The sequence below is a fragment of the Lentinus tigrinus genome, assembly GCF_003813185.1.
Source record: "Lentinus tigrinus ALCF2SS1-7 unplaced genomic scaffold L226scaffold_10, whole genome shotgun sequence".
Classification (NCBI taxonomy): Eukaryota; Fungi; Basidiomycota; class Agaricomycetes; order Polyporales; family Polyporaceae; genus Lentinus; species Lentinus tigrinus.
The window spans coordinates 586238-604809 of record NW_027137919.1 but is presented as its reverse complement, the minus strand read 5'-3'; the positions used below and the strand labels follow the sequence as shown (position 1 = coordinate 604809).

The 18572-nt window shown below is 56.0% G+C and overlaps 5 protein-coding genes across 6 annotated transcripts; 1 reads left to right on the top strand and 4 right to left on the bottom strand.

Annotated features, from left to right (window-relative positions):
• Positions 1-102: 102 nt before the first annotated feature.
• L226DRAFT_534481 (uncharacterized protein) lies at positions 103-2178 on the bottom strand. The gene is made up of 4 exons (XM_067680682.1): positions 2147-2178; positions 1907-2081; positions 740-1645; positions 103-683 (listed from the first exon to the last, which is right to left on the bottom strand). Exons 2-4 carry the CDS (start codon positions 2072-2074, stop codon positions 321-323), a joined length of 1437 nt encoding a protein of 478 aa, XP_067536137.1. The 5' UTR covers positions 2075-2081; positions 2147-2178; the 3' UTR covers positions 103-320.
• A 227-nt stretch (positions 2179-2405) lies between these two features.
• On the top strand, positions 2406-6416 carry L226DRAFT_534480 (Het-C-domain-containing protein). The gene is made up of 22 exons (XM_067680681.1): positions 2406-2562; positions 2614-2656; positions 2726-2838; positions 2905-2929; positions 2989-3027; positions 3079-3114; positions 3381-3443; positions 3501-3578; positions 3634-3688; positions 3746-3879; positions 3931-4078; positions 4129-4170; positions 4237-4253; positions 4303-4564; positions 4628-4654; positions 4708-4784; positions 4843-4929; positions 4979-4999; positions 5049-5087; positions 5142-5189; positions 5244-5329; positions 5397-6416. The coding sequence occupies exons 1-22, from the start codon at positions 2462-2464 to the stop codon at positions 6214-6216; spliced, it is 2361 nt and encodes a 786-aa protein (XP_067536136.1). The 5' UTR covers positions 2406-2461; the 3' UTR covers positions 6217-6416.
• A 555-nt stretch (positions 6417-6971) lies between these two features.
• Positions 6972-9395, bottom strand: L226DRAFT_485780 (uncharacterized protein). The gene is made up of 4 exons (XM_067677128.1): positions 9384-9395; positions 9217-9330; positions 7101-9165; positions 6972-7043 (listed from the first exon to the last, which is right to left on the bottom strand). Exons 2-3 carry the CDS (start codon positions 9328-9330, stop codon positions 7402-7404), a joined length of 1878 nt encoding a protein of 625 aa, XP_067536135.1. The 5' UTR covers positions 9384-9395; the 3' UTR covers positions 6972-7043; positions 7101-7401.
• An 856-nt stretch (positions 9396-10251) lies between these two features.
• Positions 10252-13996, bottom strand: L226DRAFT_570575 (uncharacterized protein; the record flags this gene model as incomplete). Its single annotated transcript, XM_067684450.1, has 10 exons — positions 10252-10374; positions 10431-10467; positions 10524-11494; positions 11548-11843; positions 11903-11976; positions 12030-12046; positions 12107-12157; positions 12212-12355; positions 12409-12845; positions 13780-13996. 10 exons carry the CDS (start codon positions 13994-13996, stop codon positions 10252-10254), a joined length of 2367 nt encoding a protein of 788 aa, XP_067536134.1.
• A 513-nt stretch (positions 13997-14509) lies between these two features.
• On the bottom strand, positions 14510-18465 carry L226DRAFT_612584 (uncharacterized protein). 2 transcript variants are annotated; one of them, XM_067686408.1, is made up of 5 exons: positions 18036-18465; positions 17917-17974; positions 16017-16133; positions 14653-15962; positions 14510-14598 (listed from the first exon to the last, which is right to left on the bottom strand). In XM_067686408.1, the coding sequence occupies exons 1-4, from the start codon at positions 18395-18397 to the stop codon at positions 14736-14738; spliced, it is 1764 nt and encodes a 587-aa protein (XP_067536132.1). In that variant the 5' UTR covers positions 18398-18465; the 3' UTR covers positions 14510-14598; positions 14653-14735. The 2 variants fall into 2 exon arrangements, with proteins under 2 accessions (XP_067536132.1, XP_067536133.1); XM_067686409.1 differs by lacking the exons at positions 17917-17974; positions 18036-18465 and adding an exon at positions 16192-16229.
• Between the last annotated feature and the right edge of the window lie 107 nt (positions 18466-18572).

Here is an 18572-nt window from a genome sequence, read left to right as displayed (position 1 = left end):
GATACGTATGTACATTGCAAACGAAAGCCGACCAAGATCGTCACAGTGAATTGCGTGCAAGCGACAGAGAAAAAAGCACAACATTGCAACAAGCAGACACGACACAGCAAAGAACCCCATTGACAATACTCCTCCCCAACACGCACGCACGCACACTCACCCCTCCACTCTACATATACACCGTACATTCAGCACGAAGATTTGGTACTTTTGGTTTTGTCCCGACCCAGCGACTGCCTCCGCCGCCGCTGCTGCCGCGACAACCTCAGCCCATCCATCAACGCCGCCGCCAACGCCTAGCCGTCTCAAGCACGCTCTGCTTATTGCTTAGGCGGAGGTCCGCCACGACCACGCGGTGCACCGCGTCCGCGGAAACCGCCACCACGACCGCGCTCGCCGTTCATCGGGGGACCGCGCGGTGGCGGACGCTCGCCACGCTCTTTCCTCGTCTCGACGATGATGCGTGCTTGACCAGCACCACCGTCGGTCTCAATGCGAATACCACCCTCGCCGCCTTGCGGGACTGGTAACGAGGCGACGATGGCACGCTTGGCAGCCTCAAGGTGCTGGAACTCAAGGAACGCACACGCCTTGTTACGAACAATCTCGAGCTCCTTGATGGGTCCGAAGCGAGCCGTGAGCGTCGTCCTTAGCGCGGCCTCCGAGACGTTCTCCGTGACACTCTGCATTAGACTGTAAGCACAGTGTAATGTGACGTGCATGAATGAATGTAGCATACCTTGACAAAGCATTGCGGCGTCGTGAGTGCCTGAGCCGCGAGCAGGGCCGGATGAGGTTCTTGCCGGAGGGGACGAGTCGTGACGTGCGGCGCAGGCGATTGCGGGCCACTGAGCGGCACAGGTGACGCGCTGCTGGTAGGTGCAGGAGCCTCAGTCACCCCGCGCGCCTGGCTCGCTACCGCAGCACCCCAGCTCTTCGCCCCGGTCGCAGCGAGCGAGGCCCACGACTTCGGCGCGGAAGGTGCAGCAGGGAGGGGTGCAGGCTGCGCAGGAGGCTGCTGTGGTTGCGGTACCTGCTGCTGTGCGGGCGGTGCAGGACTGGGAGCGGGCTGCTGATGTGGTGGTGGGGCAGGAGAGGCGGGAGCAGGTGAAGCGGTAGAGGTAGGCTCAGGAGCGGCGGCGGGGACGGGGGCAGGAGAAGGCTCGCGAGGAGCAGGTGTGGGTTCGGGCTTGACCTCTGGTGCGTGGCCGTTCACCTGAGGCTGGGGTGATGGAGAGGGTTCGGGAGAGGGCGCCCGCTCCTCCACGACGGGAGGAGGTGCAGGGCTATGGCTGGGAACAAGCTCGGGCTCAGCGGGCGGTGGGGGAGCCGGAGAGGCGGGAACGGGAGGGACGGGAGCGTGCTCCTCCTGCGCCTGCGGAGCCTCGGTCTCAGCCTGCTCCTCACCTTCCTCGACAGACTCTTCCTTCAGGAAGCGGAAGATGTCGTTGAGGACGAAGTAGCCATTGGGCTGCTCGGCAAGGAAGAACGTCTGCACGAACTTCCGCCAGTCTTCGCCCTTGTTCGACATTTCACCGATGACCTGAATGATGATACCGCCATTCGCAGAAGACTGAGCATCAACCGAGTGGATGAAGACCTTGCAATCCTGGAAGCCGATGGACGTGATCTTATTGTGAATTTCCTGCAAAAACAACTCGTCAGTCATCGTCTCTGTCGTCTGATCGGGCCATAACGCGAGCCACCCCGGATGTCATGGGCGCTTGACAGAATCTGACGTATGACGGATGCCAGCATCCTGGGGTCGGGCGACTCCTCCATTATCAGGAGAAAGCCACCGGTAGATGCAGTACTCAAAGAGGAAAGAAGAACACCTGAATCCAGGGAAGAGTAGAGGCTTTCTCGCCTACCGGCGGTGGGACGCGTCAGAAGCTTGATTGCTCACCTGCTGGCCGAAACATGGCTTGCCGTCCTCGCCCTCAGTACCGTGGATGAAAGTAGATGCCTTGGTGTAGAAGCAGTGCAGACGATTGGGATGCTTGTTGACGAAGGTGTAGTACTGAGGGACGAACTGCCAGCCAACTTCAGAGGGGTTCACGGTGGTGTTGGTCATGATGAGACTGCAGATGGAGCTGCAGGCATGAGCCTCGACCTGGAGAACGAGCGAGGGCGGGAGGAGACATACCGAGGATGCCGAAGACGCGAAGAGACGGGACGACGAGGACGACGGGGACGACGAGGCCACGGAGGCGAAAGCGTGGAGGTGCGATGAGCAATACAACAAAATCTTAGACGCGCACTGACGCTGCTCATCCATCCAGTGGCGTCCCTGCAAGGTTCGGGCTCCGCTTGGCTCTTCGCGCGCTCGGAGTGCGGAATTGTCAATCGCCGACTAAAGCCTCTGAGGGCGGCGATTGGCTCTTGACGTCATGAAGCTGTGGTCGCCCAGAGTTTCTGTACGCTGGGTTTGGGTTCTGCCAAAACTTGCTCTTGTACCACCATGATCTCGAACGCATATCTATTACTTCTCGTCCTCTGTATCGTCATTCTCTGTGTTCCTAGCGAGGGAGTGTATGCGTTCGGTGCGGGGAACATCCCGAGGTATGTCGCGCTCAATCTCAAATCAAGAGCTAATCTCAACGCCGCGTGCAGCTTCGCGTTCCTGGAAGGCAAGGCTTTCCGCCATGGAGACATCGTGAGTTCATCCACTTCATTTACTTGCCGTTTAGCTTCTCGATCGTCCGTATGTCCTCACACGACGTAGGAAGACACTTTAAGCGAGGTCGCGAAGAAAGCCGGCGGGTTTGCTCTAGGAGCACTCATTGGCAAGGGCGGATCTAAGTTTGGTGGGCTGGACATTAAACGCGTGTATTTTGGGTGAGTCTATGTTGCACGAGGCTTGGAGCGGAAGAAGCTCGATCGCTGATCGCACTGAATCTGCAGTAATTGGCTGCGAGACTACAGTCAGGTTCGCCACACACGCGGGTCGCTTAGATTAAAACTCATATGGTTAACGCGCATATGCAGGCTGTCGATGTTGCCGGGCTGCAGAAGTTACAGCTTCAGGTATGTCCTCCGTTTCTCAAAAAAACTACCTACTAAGCTTTACATGTCTAGACAATCATCAACTTGTGCATGGTCCTTGGTTTCATGGTGAGTTTTTTTGCTTACAGCATGGTTACTTGCGCCGGATACTCGACAAGGGAACAATCAAGGAAGCCGCGATGCGAGGACACCTTTTCCGTCGCGACTATGAGCGCAGACGTAACCCGGAACCGGGCTCGGACGCATTTTCTTCGTTCCGCACGTGCAAATAATGGATCAATGAAGCGCGCGTTTTCCTTGACTGTCTCTTGGCCTCGCATCTGAGTTGCAGGCCGTGCGTGTCAGAAGGGAGTGATTCTGAGCATCATCTACAGGCCCATGGATACGCCACAGGCGAGTTCGAAGTTACCGAAGAGCGTCTCGGTGTCTATCTTCCGGTGAGCACAGCTGATGGTAAGGTTACATCAGCCCATGCTGAAGCTCTGGTCGTACAGACAGAACATATCGACAATCCGAAAGGATACCCAGATAACGCTAGACAATACCACCCCAAGCTCCGTCCTCCTGTCGACGTGCGTTCGGTGCTGTCTTGGTTGAATGCAATAACTCATACGTTTGATGCCACAGCCGAGAGAGCTGGAGATTGACCCACGAACTGGAATGAAGAACTACATCGCAAATGGTAGATGGCAGCATCTTTCATATAACCGACTCCGGCGCTCATCCTCGTATTTGACAGAGAACGGCTCTTGGGATACTTCCAAGGCTCTCGTACGACGGACACTCGAGCGGTGCATACAGCACGGCCGTCAAGCCCGTGCCACTGGCAACAAGGCCGATACATACGAGTCGTACCGTCTCCTAGGCCAGGCTGTGAGTATCTCGGTTGCGCATATACACCATTGTCGCTGAGCGATATCATAGCTACACACGCTGGAGGACTTCCCGGCGCACTCGAACTTCTGCGAGCTCGCGCTGGTTATGATGGGCCACCAAGACATCTTCGTGCATGTCGGTGATCAGGTCAGGATCCAGGCAAGCAACGGGAAGTGGGTGGCTCCGCTCGTCACCGGTATGCAGTTCTCTCCGTTGAAACATGATTGATTCTGACATGCTCTGCAGGAACCTTCGGGTCAAGTGACTTCATCCACAGTCTTCTTGGAGGTTAGCTTGTCCACCATTAGCTGTCATCGATTGTGACGCATATACTGACAACCAACACTATCACAGAGGCAACCGACCACATTGTACGTCCTTGATCAAGCGCACGGATCCCGCACACTAATCTCCCCACAGAGTCAAGCATCCGTCTCCGACTTGAACGCAGAGCTCGAGAAGGCCCGTGCCAAGTCCGGCGGCACGCGCGGTGGATCCTCTTCGAATCTCCGCTCCCTCCTGACTAGCCTTCCTGGGGGCAACGGCAACGAAATGGCGCGCGAGATGGACAGCATCGACCGTATCCGCGCGGGGCCTTCCCAGGGCGGGAAGCGGCCTGAGGACATGACGCCGCAGGAGCTGCATAGCGTGCTGTGGCAAGTGTTGACGTTCCGCGATTCGGGTGCGTAGATGCGTCTTCTGTAATCTCTCTTGATGCTGATTGCGCCCGGTATCGGTTTTGTAGTGGTGAAGAAGATCGACAACACGATTGGTGAGTCGAAGGAGCTGTGTATCCAAGGATAATGCGCTGAATTTACCGTGCAGAGAAGATTCCTGGCCTCGGTCCGCTGATTGAGAAGCTCATGGATTCCATCTCAGTCTTCGTCTTCACTACGCTCGAGGTATGGAAGCACACGGTACTATCCCATGAGATCTAGTGGCTGAAACTCGCGCATATAGCCATTCCTTAAACCACTCATGAAGCAGGCTACGAGCGGTCTGCAGCTCGCGTCCGGCGAGGTCATCAACAGCCAAGATCAATACGAGGTTTGTCAAGTGCATTGCGTGTGTTCAAAACGCTGACCGCTTGCCACAGGTGTTCAACGACCCCAGAGCTGTAAGTCACATTCGAATGATGGATCAACGAGTGACTGACATCGGTCTAGTCTGACCCTACGCATTCATTCCTGAGCAAGGACCACTTCGTGAGTACAAACTGAAACTAGGTTGGGCTATCGTGAGCTCACAGCATCGTACAGAACCTCATCTTGAACGAGCCGGCGGGAAACCTTGGCAAGATCATCCTGGTAAGTCGAACCTTCCTCCCACTCGTGATTCATTGACACCTGACGTCGGGATAGATCTACGCTTCAAACCTTGTTGTCAAGGCCTGGGACGACCCGTCGATCAACGTCCACCACGTCACAGAAGACATCTTGCAGTGCCTGTACGCATATCCCTCATTCGACATCTAGTCCACATACATGAACTTATAATGGATCGTCATTATGAAGATTCCACCCCGACTTCCACAATGGCAGCTCGCAAATACAGCGCGAGATGCTCGACTATATGCGCCGCTGGGTCTCCGAGCTCGGCCATCAACAACACGAGGTCCTCCGCCGCCTCACGAAGCAGGCCGTCCGCAACCATGAGAACACCCGTCTAGGTAGTAAGCCAGGCGCAAGCAACCCCTCGCAGGGCTCGTACGCGCAGAACGCCGGGGTACAGACGCAGCATCAGCTGCAAGGCTACCTCTCGCAGATCCCAGGCGTGTCCCAGACGCAGTCTGCATTCGGATCCGCCCAGAATGTATTTGGCCAGGCGCAATCGCTCATTGGCAAGTTCGGCGGCGGCGCGCAGAACTTCGGCGTTGGAAGAGAGGGCGGCGCGCCCCCGCTCCCATCAACAGGCGAGGCTGCGTCCTTCTACGGAAGCGGAGGTGGAGGCGGTCCTCAGACCTCGTCGTACGCTCCCCCCTCGGGACCTCCCCAGTCTTCGCCGTACGCTCCTCCCTCCGGACCACCACCCCAGCCTTCGCCATACGCGTCTCACCAACACGCGGGATACAACCCAAGCTACTCTTCCCCGCCACCGCCTCCCGGGCCTCCGGGGGGAGGAGGGATGTCGTTCCCGCAGGCGGATGTTCCCGGGGGCGGGTTCCCGCAGCCTGGTGGGTACCCGCCGTACGGCGGGCCCCCACCGCCTGGTCCTCCTGGAGGGTTTGGATTCCCGACGCCGGACATGCCGCCGCCGCACGGTGGGCCGCATCATGGTCATGGACACCATGGACACCCTCCCCCTCCCCCTCCTGGAGGACCGTTTGGTTGGTGAGAAGAAGAAATGTGTGTCGGAGATTGGAGGTGTTCGGGCGTAACGAGAGATCAGGAGAAGAATAGAAGCCGAGGGATGTGAAGAGACTTTTGTGGTTGTGAGATGAGCGTGCGGAATGATGTTGTTGTATTATGTTGTATGTACGATTGATATTTTGATGTGCGTCTTGCGATGTGCTTGAAATAACCTTCTGAGGGGTGTCGTGATGGGCTCAACGGACAGGTCGATTTCAATCGCGGAATGCACGCTAGCGCTGTAATCCCCCCACCGTGGACGAAAGCTCGCTGGCCTGCGACTTTTCCCCCTCCCCCATATCAAGTAGTACCAGCTTCCGCAGCTTCTGGTTTAAGGTACCGGTAACTAAAGGCGAGCCTAGCTCCAGAGGTAATCGTTGTCACGGGGCAGAAGGATCATTGGATCCCGCGCGACATCCACACTAGAAAAGAGAGTGAAATTCAAAGCGCGTCGTGGGTGACGCAATTACAAGGCACGAATGAGGGCCATGCATACTGGCACAGTAGCGCGAATGTCGGTTCTATTCAGGGGCGACTGAATACAGCAGTGAGGAATGTATAAAAGGGGTGAGTCCAGGAGTCGGCGGACAAATCTCACCCCTCCCTCGTGTGTTCCCCATCCGCTGCTCTTGCGTTCTACTAACTCTTAAGTCGTTACTCCAAGGTTCAACATGTTCCGAGACGATCCTATGCCACTTTTTCAAGCCAACATGCTCATCGATTATACCCGGACTTTCAAACCCCGCCTACACGCTCTCCTTCGCGATGCTGCCTACACCAGCTTCCTGCATCTTTCTGGGATGCGACCCTTCCCTGAAAACTTCCGAAGTGGGTCAATGTTTTGAGATTTATTTTACCATGCGTCCTTACCTGAATCAGCTTTCGGTGTCGTCTTGTACCAGTACTCGGTTCATCGTTACTCTGCTACTCTGGGTATCGTTGTGGTGGTGAGCCCATGTTCAGACAGCTGCCTAAACTGCATGCTCCCCTCTAGATGCCCCCGGCCGCACACAGATCTCTCTCGCGCTTCGACCCACACACAATAGCGGCGACTGTCTGCTTGTATCTGAGCGGCATCATGAACAGGATATTGACTTCGGCGACGCATTCAAGGTATCTCAGTAATCACGGTATCTTTGATCGTCACTTGTAGCTCCTGTGCAATGATATATCATTCTTCCTCATCCTCGGGCTGTAGTGCAATATGAACATCCAAAGAGCAAATGCATGCGGCGCTCCATGGGCTTGCCCGGGTTAGACCCCTCCAGCGATCCGTCATCAACGGGAACCACTCATGCAACTCCAGAATGATCACGTCCCCGTTTCCCTGTTCGAAGCTCTCTCTAGCCTTTTCCACGAGAGAAGTAGTGCCGTCAACTCTCCGGTAGTGCATCATTTGCCTCCATCCACAAGTCTGCCACGGGATATCGGCGAGGTCTCCCGGAAGGGGAGGAGAAGAATCCGAAGTCACGAGCATGCTGATGTATGTATGGAGGGTCCCGGCATTGTCGGGGGACTCTGGCCTTGGGCAGGACGTCTGAGCGCGAACGTGGATGTAAAAGAGCCTGTTGTCACTATGACTCCACAGAGTAGCGCTGTCGGCGCAGCCATCTGCAATGATCATGGGACGCGCGACATCCACACTGGAGAAGAAACTGGATTTGGCCAGACGTGCCGCAGCCCAGGGGGTGAGGAACAGCAGGCACTGTGCTTGAGGATGCGTGTCTAGTGACAGATGGAAGCGCGTGAGCGGCGAGTCTAGTTCGCTGGATTGCAACGTTCGTCGGGCATAGGACAGGTAGACGTCTGTGACCTGCAGCGAGCTATTTGACCATCCGACTAAGCTCAGCGTAACACAACGAAACTTGGCCAGCCCGGATGTGAGCTGCGTGACATGGTACTGGTCATTGTCCTGCGTACCACGCGATAGAACTAGAGCAACGATGCGCGCGTTTTCGTCCAAGCAAGCGAGCAGTGCGAGGACATAACTGTCGCCATTGGCCACTTGCATGTCGAGCGGGAATGGAATGAGAGGGACCCGCATGCGAACTCCGTGACTTGTGATGGAATTTTCCGTCGGACCCAAATGCGGGCGACCAATGAGCTTTCCCAGATCTTGAAAGGATATGCAGGTGAAGTGTTGGGAATAGGAGAAGGAGGCGGGGCTTGGAGCCAAGAGACTAGGAGAATGCGAGAGATCAGCAGCAACCATAGGAGCGCGACCAGACGACGACGCTTCATCTTGTAGCGTGCGACAGCCCCAGGCGAAGATGCTCTGGTCCGGGATACGTTGGATGATCTCTTCCTGGAGACGCAGGAAGGCATTCGATCCTTCTCCGTAGATGGTCGGCATGTAGATACCGAACAGACCCATGAGCGAGTAGGCTTCATCCTCGACCCTCGTCGTCTTGCGAAAGGAGGCCCATGACATCTTGCGAGCAACGCTCACAGATTCTAGGCTCTGCTCGTGCAACAGGATGGCAGTATCGATTCCTGTGGCCTGCTCGATGACAGACCCGAGGCTGCGCTTCGTGCCCAAAGGACACCAATTCCGTGAGCAGAATACCACCTCCCGGGGCGCGATGAGCTCCTGGAGTGTCCATCCTCTCTTGAACCACTCGCTCTTTCGGAATGAGGAGCGCTGAGCGTAGGGATCGTCCGCCTCGTCGACGTCGTACAGAAGAGCGAAGCAGATGTCTGAGCGGAGGTACCATTCGTACATGGAATTGATTGCTTCTGACAGTTCAGCGCTGCTTGTCTTATCGATGCAGCACGCGTCCAGCCAACCATATCGGTAGCCGTGGTTCCGGGCGAGCGCGCAGAAGCATCTCAGCTTCACGGAAAATCTCACGTCGTTCCAGAGGGAGGGCTGGGTCTCCGGGGCGCGATGTGAAGCGGGCGACTCGTTGATGTCCGCATGGATCTGTCGAAGGTCCTGCAGGAGAAAATTGGCCATAGGGCTCATCGCGGGTGCTAGCCGACGCACCTGGAAGGTCTGCTCCCCAGCGCGGTTCCAGACGTGCGAGAGGATGGCATAGCACTCTTTCTCCGGGTTGTGGCACCAATGCAGCTTGAACGTATGGGTATCCAGTAACCACATCTAAAACGCATGCATGAGCCATCACCGCCCAGGGATTACGGACGCTTGCTCACCTTGCATCGTCGTCGAAGCAAGTAGGATGAGAGAGAGAGAGAGCATAGAGCGGGACGGAGACCCAAATACCGGTGTTCGTACAACTATGGCTGTGCAGATCCGACGGGAAGTCCATTCGGCGTCCCTCGAATTCATTTCGAAGCAATGCATGACACTCCTCGTGTCTCGTTCAGACTTATCTTCCTGCACCTCAGACAACCGGGCGATGCGGTGGACTGCTGTGAATCAGTGAGAGCACTACGATCGCGGGCAGTCTGGAGATTGTACAGAGGAACATCGCACCGTAGCCATCCTGAAACAGTCCCGAGGGCCATCCTCCAAACATGCGACAACCACGTTGTTCTTCATTCTTCGGGGTCGCAGGTACAGCGGTAGTGGGTACGGGAGAAGGGTAGATGAAAAAAAGGTAAAGTGCAGTGGGTCATGAAAGGTCGTAACAAGATTGTACGTGAAGGGGAGAGAACGTGGCAGGGTAAAACAAGCAGCGGCGCAATGGCAACGTGTCATGTGTATCGGGGACGGGGGTCAGGGACAGGGACGGGAGACATTCCATTAGACGGTCGAGGGACTGTGGGCAAGTGGGCGTGACAGAGGGACGGAGAGCAAGGCGCGATGCAGAATTACGGAAATCAATGCGGGAATCAAGTGAACATCGTCTGGCGCGCACGAGGCGTCGCAGAGCAGATGGAGAGGGAGAGAGATAGATCGTGAAGATTGGGGATATGTAGCAGGGAACTATATTCAACGATATTGGCGTCAACGCATCACTGCGCGACTGCTCCTGATTGGTATGCCAGTAGAGTGGAGGAAAGGCGGTAGAACAAGACACTATGGATATAGAGGAGACGACAGCTGCTTTGACTTGCATTACTTGCTTTGCGAGGCTTGGACAAGGAGGGCCTTCTCCTTGAGCACGGTGGGGTAGCTGTTCATCAAGTGCGCGAGAGGACGAAGGTCGTCCTGGTCCAGAAGCGCGATGGTGATCTTGGGCTGTGAACGAGATCAGCATAAGGACGGGATGGGATAGACGTCGTTAACAAACTTACCGCGCCTTTGATCCCAAACGCCTTCACGACACGCCACCTGCAGCGACACATCAGTCTGAGCCTGTGGTAAATAACAGAGGCAACCACACGTACAGCTTATCACCCAGCTGTTGCTTCTGCTGGCTGATAGGTTTGTTGAGCAGGCCGTCAATGAACTCGTCCGTGGCCTTCACAACCATCGGATCCGGCTTGGGAAGAGGAAGGCCGGTTGCAGAGGACGAGTTCGCGAGTCTAATGATCTCGGATGCCGGCAGACGCGCCAATGATGCGATGGTGTACACCTGTGCGCCTCCAGACGGCGCACTGGGGGTCGCGGGAGTGGGACTCGCAGCCGCACTTGGTCCGCGAGAAGACAGGTCTGGCGTCTGCGGCGAGTCGAATGACGACGCCTTGCGCTGCTGCGGTGTCTGCGGAACCGGGACAGTCGATACGGCAGGGGTTTGCTCCTCGGTGTCGTCAACCTCAAGGACGAGCTTCGCGTCGGCGATCTTGGCACGGAGAACCTCGACATTGAACAAGCACATCGCGCGCTCTCGCTTAGGCAACGACATGAGCAGATCGGTGAGATCCGCGACTTGAGAAGACTCGAGTTTCGATACTGCAGCGAACATGCGGTCGCGCTCTGATTGCGGTCCGAGAGACCCAGATGGAGACTCCGTCCTTGGCGGTGTTGAGAGCGTGGCGGGCATCGACAGCGGCGTAGAAGGGTGGTCAGGGGCGGAGGCGGTAGCGTTGGGCGCACCGATATCGAGCAGCCGCGAGTCCTGCGACGCGGCGGGAGAAGGGGACGGTGACTTCGAGGACTGCGGGAGACCCAACGACTTCTTCGCGGTCTGGATTTGCTCCGCGAGCTTCGTAGGGTCTTGAATACCCTGCACGACCTCGCTCAGAGAGAGCCCGACGAGAGCATTCACGACAGAATCCAAGTCATCCCCAGAGACAACATCCATGTTCTTGAGACGCCTGCTCAGCTCACCCGTCAGGACCTCCTTGCGGACCACGGGCGAAAGTGCGGACAGGTCGTCATAACGCATTGGCAAGTTCAGCGTACCCGCGAGAGCAGCCTTGCATGGAAAATGAGTGACTGAATCGATTCACATATATCAAAAGGACCTACATGGTAGAAGCTGCCGGAGCTGCGTCGTGCCCTGTTGTCTGATCGCTCGTGGACACTCATGACCGGTGAACCGAGGACAGCAGGGTGGCTGCTTGGGCTAGGCCATCCAGCATAACTCTCGCCTGCTTCACTTGCAGTTGGGCTCGTTGCACCGCTACTGCTGCGAGGGTGACCGTTGTGGCCGCCAAAGCGTTGAGCGAGCTTCTCTTGGCGGAGTTGCTTAGGCTCGTGCAAGCGAACAACAAGTTGTTTCGATCCGATTGTGACGCCATTCATCGCGTTCATTGCGGCAGCGGCTATGCGGATGGTGCGATGAGAAAGTGCCCCTCATCCAGGCGAATGAAAGAAACCTCACCCTGGTCCGGAGTCTGGTAGGACACAAAACCAAAGCCGCGACTCTCTCCCTGTTCGTTACGCATAACACGTGCGCTGCAGATGGTCAGAAAAGCTGTCACGAAACACCACTCAAGAACGTGACCAACCTGACAATTTGTCCGTACTGCAGCAGCGTGAGATAGTGAGTACTGTGGGTATGTGCACGAAATATTCCTGTACGTACCTGACGGAAGTGCGAGAACAGCCCGTTCGAGTCGATAGACGTATCAAGGTTCTGCCCGCGTCGTGAGCATCTCACACGTAATCGAAGTCAATATGCTATGCTTACTTTGATGAAGAGATTGCACGGATCAATGAGGCCACTGTGGCTGGTGGATCCCGGGCCCGACACGGGGGCCAACTGAACTTGCTGTCCGGGGCCATGAATGAAGACGGGAGGACGACCGTATGGTGCGGGGCGGGGAGGAGAGTACTACAGTAATAAATATTGCAGCCCGTCCGACAACGGCATCTCCAGCGACATACCTGAGCAGGGTACGGGAACACAGAGCCCGTAGGGACGAAAGAGGGAGCATTAGGGCTGAACTCGCTGGCGATAGCAGCGCCCGCGCGTCGGGGTTGGTATACTTGCACGACGATGTTCTGGCCTTCGACATCAGCACAGTGCATCGTGTCTTCCGCCTCCCGTGCATCCTCTTCTCTCCAAAACTCGACTACGCCAGTATCCTTGCCGAAAGGAGCTTGCGTCCGCACAGACGCCAGAGCACCGAACGGACGGAACAAGTCGTAGAGCTGCGAGTCCGTAAACCCAGGAGGAAGCTGTTTCACGAGTCGCGGTGATGCATTCGGTGGAGGAAGAGGGGTTGGTGGAGTAGTGGAGGGATATGGTGAGAGTGTAAGGAGAACGTTCTGTTGTAATCCTGGAATTGGGCGGCCCTGAAGAGTCGCAAGCGCCTTCTCCGCTGTGAAGACTAGTCAATACATCCTGCAGTGCATCGTGGCAAGCATACGGAGGGAAGAGAGGAATTATGCTGGGAAACACATTCCGTCGGGACTATCCAGGTCAACTTCTTCCCTGGGTCCTGGGAGCAAGCATTTGTGGAGGCCAACCCTTGATTGGAATGCGCTCGCTGTGTCTGACACGAGCCTACGCATGAAAACCACTTGAAGCAAGGACTCTGGGCATGGTATGCGGCTCATCCCTCGGAAACTGATGATTCCGTGACAAGTCCGACGGGGCTCACCGGCGGCAATGCCACACTTGTGCAAGACACGCAGCACGATGAATGAGCGTGGGGAGCATGACATGCAGCATCGGTATCATGGAAAGTTCATGGCTACGAATGGAAGCGCAATGCAACGAAGGCTCTTATGTGCATTGTGGTGCCTGAAGGGAGGACGAGGGACAAGCTACTAGAGGACAAGCTTGCCCGCACCGTTGCCTGGAGTCAAAGCAAGCAGGGACGCAGAGAGTTGCTGCAAGTCGTTCTGGGTAACATGAAGAATCTGCAACGAAACCCTCCAACACGTCCCCATATCAACAGTCACACCTTCGCGTTGGGCTATGAGCAAGAATGCGGAGTGCACCTCAAGTGCGCGTCGGTGCGCGTCGGTGCAACCGGCAACCTGGAGAAAGCCTGGGTTCCTCGGATGCACGTACGAGTGTCCAGATGCGCTGCATGAGAGTTGAGACATAGACGCATCACGAATGAGCACGGCAGTGGCATGATCCAAGTAGTCCCGGGCCCCGCCACAATTGTAGGCGACCCTCGTCCAACCTGTCTTGCAGCAGCGCGACATGACCCTCACAACCAGTGAATCCCACTGCATTTGAAGGCACCAGCATCCGACAATCGAGAGACACGTTCCACATCAGAGATCAGAGCAGACACTCACCCTTCTCGAGGAACTTAAACTCGATCGTCCCCGACAGCGGCCTGTTCGACCCATCCCGCGTGATATTCGGCCTGAACGGCGCACATGTCTGCAACGCAATCGCAAGATCTTCGTCTCTCACGAACGGCGGGAGGTTCGAGATGTACAGCAGCGGGTCGTGGAGGTACGGATGGGGCTGCGGACGCGGTTCCGGCGGCGGGCTGTTGTAGTCGGACATGGCGAGAGCAGCACGAGAACGAAAGGAAAGTAGGGAGTCCGGGGTTCGGATGGTCCTGAGACGCGCGTCGGGGGAGGTATATACCGCGTCGACGACGAGCTCACTGTCGGGCACGACGCGGAGAGGATGCAAGACGACGTCGAGCACGTCGAGAAAAAGATCACGGATTTCGAGGGACGGCTTATGTAATCGAGGCCTAATTAACTCGCGTATAGATGGCCTTTGGCGCTCAGACGGAATTGCATCCTCGCGACTTCGATGGCGACGGCTTTTTGTCTCCTCCCATTGCTCTTGTTCTGAACAATACCGACTACTGAAGAAGTGAGAAAGTGTACGAAAAAATTGCGTCAAAACACCCAAAAGTTGATATTTTCTGGTACGTCGCGATACTCTCGAGGTCATGTCTGATACTACTTGAATGGCTCAGCTACCGCAGCGGACTTCTGGTGCGGGATACAGGTTCGTAACCAGAAAAAGCTACTATGAAAACTTTTTTTCACGGAGAGTTCGATCCCGAGGTTACCAGCTGAGTATGTGTCGAATGAACTATATCTCGCGGGTATTAACCTGGCCCGGCTGGAAGCTCCTGCTGCACGCACGCCCTGGAGCCCTCATCAGCTCGTGAGCGTCCTGTAACTACTTGAGAAAGCACTCACAATAAGCCGAACTTTGTTTCCAGCCCGCACTGGCACCGAGCCCGGAGCCAGACGTGAGAACCCGAGAATACCGCCGAGCATCGTCACCGTACGGGCCCATGTGTCAGAGGTGTCCTCCTTGGTGACTGCAATATGTGGAGGTCCACAATCGACACCACGCCTGCATTTAGAATGGTCGACATCGGCAGTGCCACGACGCGCACCTCCCAATCGAGGTACAACGTCCTGAACTGCCATAGCCTATCGACGGAGAACTCGCGGCCGCCTTGGTCGCAGAGAACTAGAGCCATCAGACGTCCCGCCTGGTCTTCACAGGCCAGAATTGCCAGGTAATACAGACGCGTGTATCGGGTACGCTTGTCGTATACCCGGAAGCAGAGGAGTGGCAACCTCGCACGGACTCCGGTGTCTGTCAAGGTAAGTGGGGCAGGAGTGAGAGCTGACCCCTCTAGGATCCCGATCCCTATGCGCTCGGCGAGCATATCGATGCTGATTGCAGAAAACGCGCTCGAGCTGCGGCCAAACTCAGCCGGTCTGTCTGCAAACAGTTGTGGCTCAGGCCGCGCGTCGGTGCTGGTCCGAGTCGAAGGGAGCTCCCACCTCGCATACGTGATGCTCTCCCACTCGAGGATCCCGCCCCATGCAAAGATGCTATGCTCCGGGTTCCTGGCGAAGATCTGCTGCTGCAGCCGGATGAAGGCCTGTCTTCCGACCCCGTATATCGCAGGCATGTTGATTCCGAAGAGACCCAAGAGCGAATACGCCTCGTCCTCTACGAGTGTCGCTCTGCGGGGGGCAGCCCACGACATCCGGCGAGCAACGCTGATTGAGTCGAGCGGCGTGCGGTGCAGTAGGACGTCCGCAGGCACTGCGGTGATCTCTTCGACAAGGTCGACGAAGGACTCCTTCGTTCCCAGCACCTCCCATCTCTTCGACAGGAAGACGACATTACTCGGCGCGATCAGCTCCTGCAGCGTCCAGCTCCTGGTGAACCACCGGGACCTCCGGAATGTGGACACGCCCATGCGAGGGTCCTCCATTGACGTGACGTCCCACATGTAGACGTAGCACACGTCGGCCTGCGCGTACCACTCGTACATCGCGTTGATTGAGTCGGACAGCTCTGCGGTGTTTGACCGGTTGATACAGCAGGTGTCCATCCAGACATAACGATGTCCTTGCGCGTGGGCGAACGCGCAGAAGTCTCGAGTCTTCTTGCGAAACCTTTGGTCATTCCGGTATGATGATGAGTTACGATCGCCTCCACGGAACATCTCATTGCGGATGTCCTTCCTGATACGCTGAACATCCTATGTATCAACTCAGCCACCTATCTGACGTGGCTCAGTATGCTGTGGACTTACCTGGAATGTATCTTCACCGATATCGTTTTCCCAAACATGCGAGAGGATGGCATAACGTTCTTCAGTTGCATCGGAAACCCAGAGCAGGTCGATCGCCCATGTGTCCAGAAGCCACATCTGTGAAGTATACCTGTCAGCCTCAAAAATCCTTACACCAGATTCTCCGCCGGCGCACCGTTCGTACTACATAAGCGCAACGCAGTGAATGTGGTGTCTCAGCGATCCATCCATGGTCATCATGAAAATCATAATCGTGATAACAGCAAATGCGGTGCATGTATAACGCGTGTTGCGCTCGGAGGCATTACCAAACGCCTAACCTTGAGCTTAACAGTCAACTCCTCATTTGGCCAATGATGCAGCGTCCGCGATGAACAGGACTAAACTTCTATGACACCGCATAGGAGCTACCGTGGCATAAGTTCTGTAAGGTATTGCCTTGGAAACCTGACCGCTGTGATTGTGCCACTCGCAAGGAGCTCAAAATGGAACGGTGGCTTTACGAGCACGCGAGGTTGCTCCCTTTCCTCTCTTTGCAAAGATACTGTACCCTAGTACCGAACAGCGGAAAATATTGAACAGTATAGCTAAACCATGGTTACGACGACTGATGAAGAGATCCCAGTGATGGAGTGCAGGAATGTTCAACTTAGTGTGGATACCCAAGAATTCCATGTGCGAAGACAGCAAGAGATCGGGGTGAGGATTGTCGAGAGACCAGACCAACAGGTGGTTAGCGGCCTGAGACGAGGCGGTGGCTCGCGGGAACGAGAATGGAAAGCGAGACGCGGATAGATTATCTTTGTGGCACTCCCGTCTAATCCCCTTCTCCACCTCTGAGTTGACTTCTGCTACTGTGAGGTCGAAGTCGAAGTCTGGTCGGCAATTGGGGCAACAACCGGCTCCATCACTCGAACGACCAACAAGGAGACTTCGCTCGTGTTGCTTCAGGATCGGAGGACATGCCGACGCGTCCATTCGCGTATGCACTTGATCCCTGTGCGACCCACATGCGGGAGAGAAATCGTGAGACTATCACACCGGATATGAGGGAAGACATACCTAGTGCACGGATAAGCATGACACGGCTCGACATGATACGCCGATGCCGTTCTTGGCGATGTTGTAAAGAAATATGTCGGAACGTCATGAAGTCAACACTGCACACGTGGATACGGAGTACAAACGCAATTCTATAACAATAGGTACAACGGCGAACGAACGTGGGGTTCTGTATTTACTTTCAATGTATGCTGTAGAGGTCTCGAATGATGTACACGGACGTCTTATAGGGATTACGAAACTCGTATGCAAATGATGGTGGTACAATGGAGCGATTAGGATGTAGGGTGGGTTACTACCGTATTCCGTTCCGTTAGGTGTACAACGTCCGTCAATGTCCGGCGTGAGAGTGGGTGAAACGGAAGAGCGAATGATCGTAGGGACATAATTCCGACAGAAGAGAAGGGCAATGCTCGAATGATGGAGCCAGAATGGGGATCGAGAGGGAAGCGGAACGACACTCAGTCCAGCCTGTTGAGGATGGTCATCAGGCCCGGGACACCCTTTGCGTTTTGGAGCGCAACTGGGTGCTGGGGGTCGGGTCTATCTGAGCGCGCTGCGCAGGCATTGTAAGTAACCTGTACGAGGAGTCAGCATCACAGTTCGCTGCCTTTCTGCGAGAAAGAGGAAGGGAAGGAGAGGGGGGGAGCCACGTGTGTTGGAGCCACGATTGCGCCTGCAAGACATAACGCGGAAGACACATGTTGTCCAAGAAGACGCTCGCCGACTTCCGACAATCAAGCGATAATGCAGAGGAAGCTTCATGCAGGCCAAGAACCACATATATACCACTCTCTCAAAAAGCCAGGGGGGAGGGGGAGAATGGATTGGTACTCACATAGACTCGGAACGTCCCGTCGGACCGATGCCTGGGTCCACAAATTGTGCAAGTCCACCTAGTTGGCGTTTGCAACGGTCAGTGCCTCCAAAAGAGCAAACAAAACTGCTACTACGCACTGTTCATCAACCAACACATTCGCACCGACCTCCAACGCCTTCTGGTAGAGGAGACCTCTAACCGCGCGGACGAGCTTTGCCGCGTCAACACCATCGCGGCAGACGAACGTCTGGTGCTCCTCCAACGGCACCTTCCGCACCGACACGACGTTCTCCCCGGCGAGGCTGGGATGCGTGAGGGGCCCGTCGCCCGAGGACGACTCGATGTGGTGCTCCTTGGCCTTCTTGCGGTGCCGCCGCATCTTGACGAGCAGGTTGGCGACGTTGGAGACGCCGAGCGGCATGTGTGCGCTGCCCGACGAGCTATTCGACGCTGAGCGCGCGAAGAGCGGCGAGGGTGGTGGGGACGACAGTGAGCTCATGGGGAGCAGATGGTGGTCGAAAAGAGAGTGAAAATGATGCTCAATGGGTGCAAGTGGGGAAAAGAAGCTTAAAGGGAGTCAATCTGAGGCGCACGCTCTGGAGTCTTGACGCGCTGCGGAAGCTACCGAGTATGGAAGGTCTCTAGGCCGGTCAATGTTGCCACATTCTATCTGC

Bases quoted from the DNA above. Each gene is read 5' to 3' on its own strand.
- L226DRAFT_534481 (XM_067680682.1), bottom strand. From the start codon at position 2,074: ATGACCAACACCACCGTGAACCCCTCTGAAGTTGGCTGGCAGTTCGTC. The intron at 1,646-1,906 runs GTGAGCAATCAA...TTGTTTTTGCAG, and splicing joins AGCCATGTTTCGGCCAGCAG to GAAATTCACAATAAGATCAC. The intron at 684-739 runs GTATGCTACATT...AGTCTAATGCAG, and splicing joins CGCCGCAATGCTTTGTCAAG to AGTGTCACGGAGAACGTCTC.
- L226DRAFT_534480 (XM_067680681.1), top strand. From the start codon at position 2,462: ATGATCTCGAACGCATATCTATTACTTCTCGTCCTCTGTATCGTCATT. The intron at 3,115-3,380 runs GTGAGTTTTTTT...CATCATCTACAG, and splicing joins GCATGGTCCTTGGTTTCATG to GCCCATGGATACGCCACAGG. The intron at 5,000-5,048 runs GTAAGTCACATT...ACATCGGTCTAG, and splicing joins TGTTCAACGACCCCAGAGCT to TCTGACCCTACGCATTCATT.
- L226DRAFT_485780 (XM_067677128.1), bottom strand. From the start codon at position 9,330: ATGTGGTTACTGGATACCCATACGTTCAAGCTGCATTGGTGCCACAAC. The intron at 9,166-9,216 runs GTGCGTCGGCTA...TTTCTCCTGCAG, and splicing joins CTGGGGAGCAGACCTTCCAG to GACCTTCGACAGATCCATGC.
- L226DRAFT_612584 (XM_067686408.1), bottom strand. From the start codon at position 18,397: ATGAGCTCACTGTCGTCCCCACCACCCTCGCCGCTCTTCGCGCGCTCA. The intron at 16,134-17,916 runs GTGAGTACCAAT...TATACTTCACAG, and splicing joins ACGGGACGTTCCGAGTCTAT to ATGTGGCTTCTGGACACATG. The intron at 15,963-16,016 runs GTAAGTCCACAG...GTTGATACATAG, and splicing joins TCGGTGAAGATACATTCCAG to GATGTTCAGCGTATCAGGAA.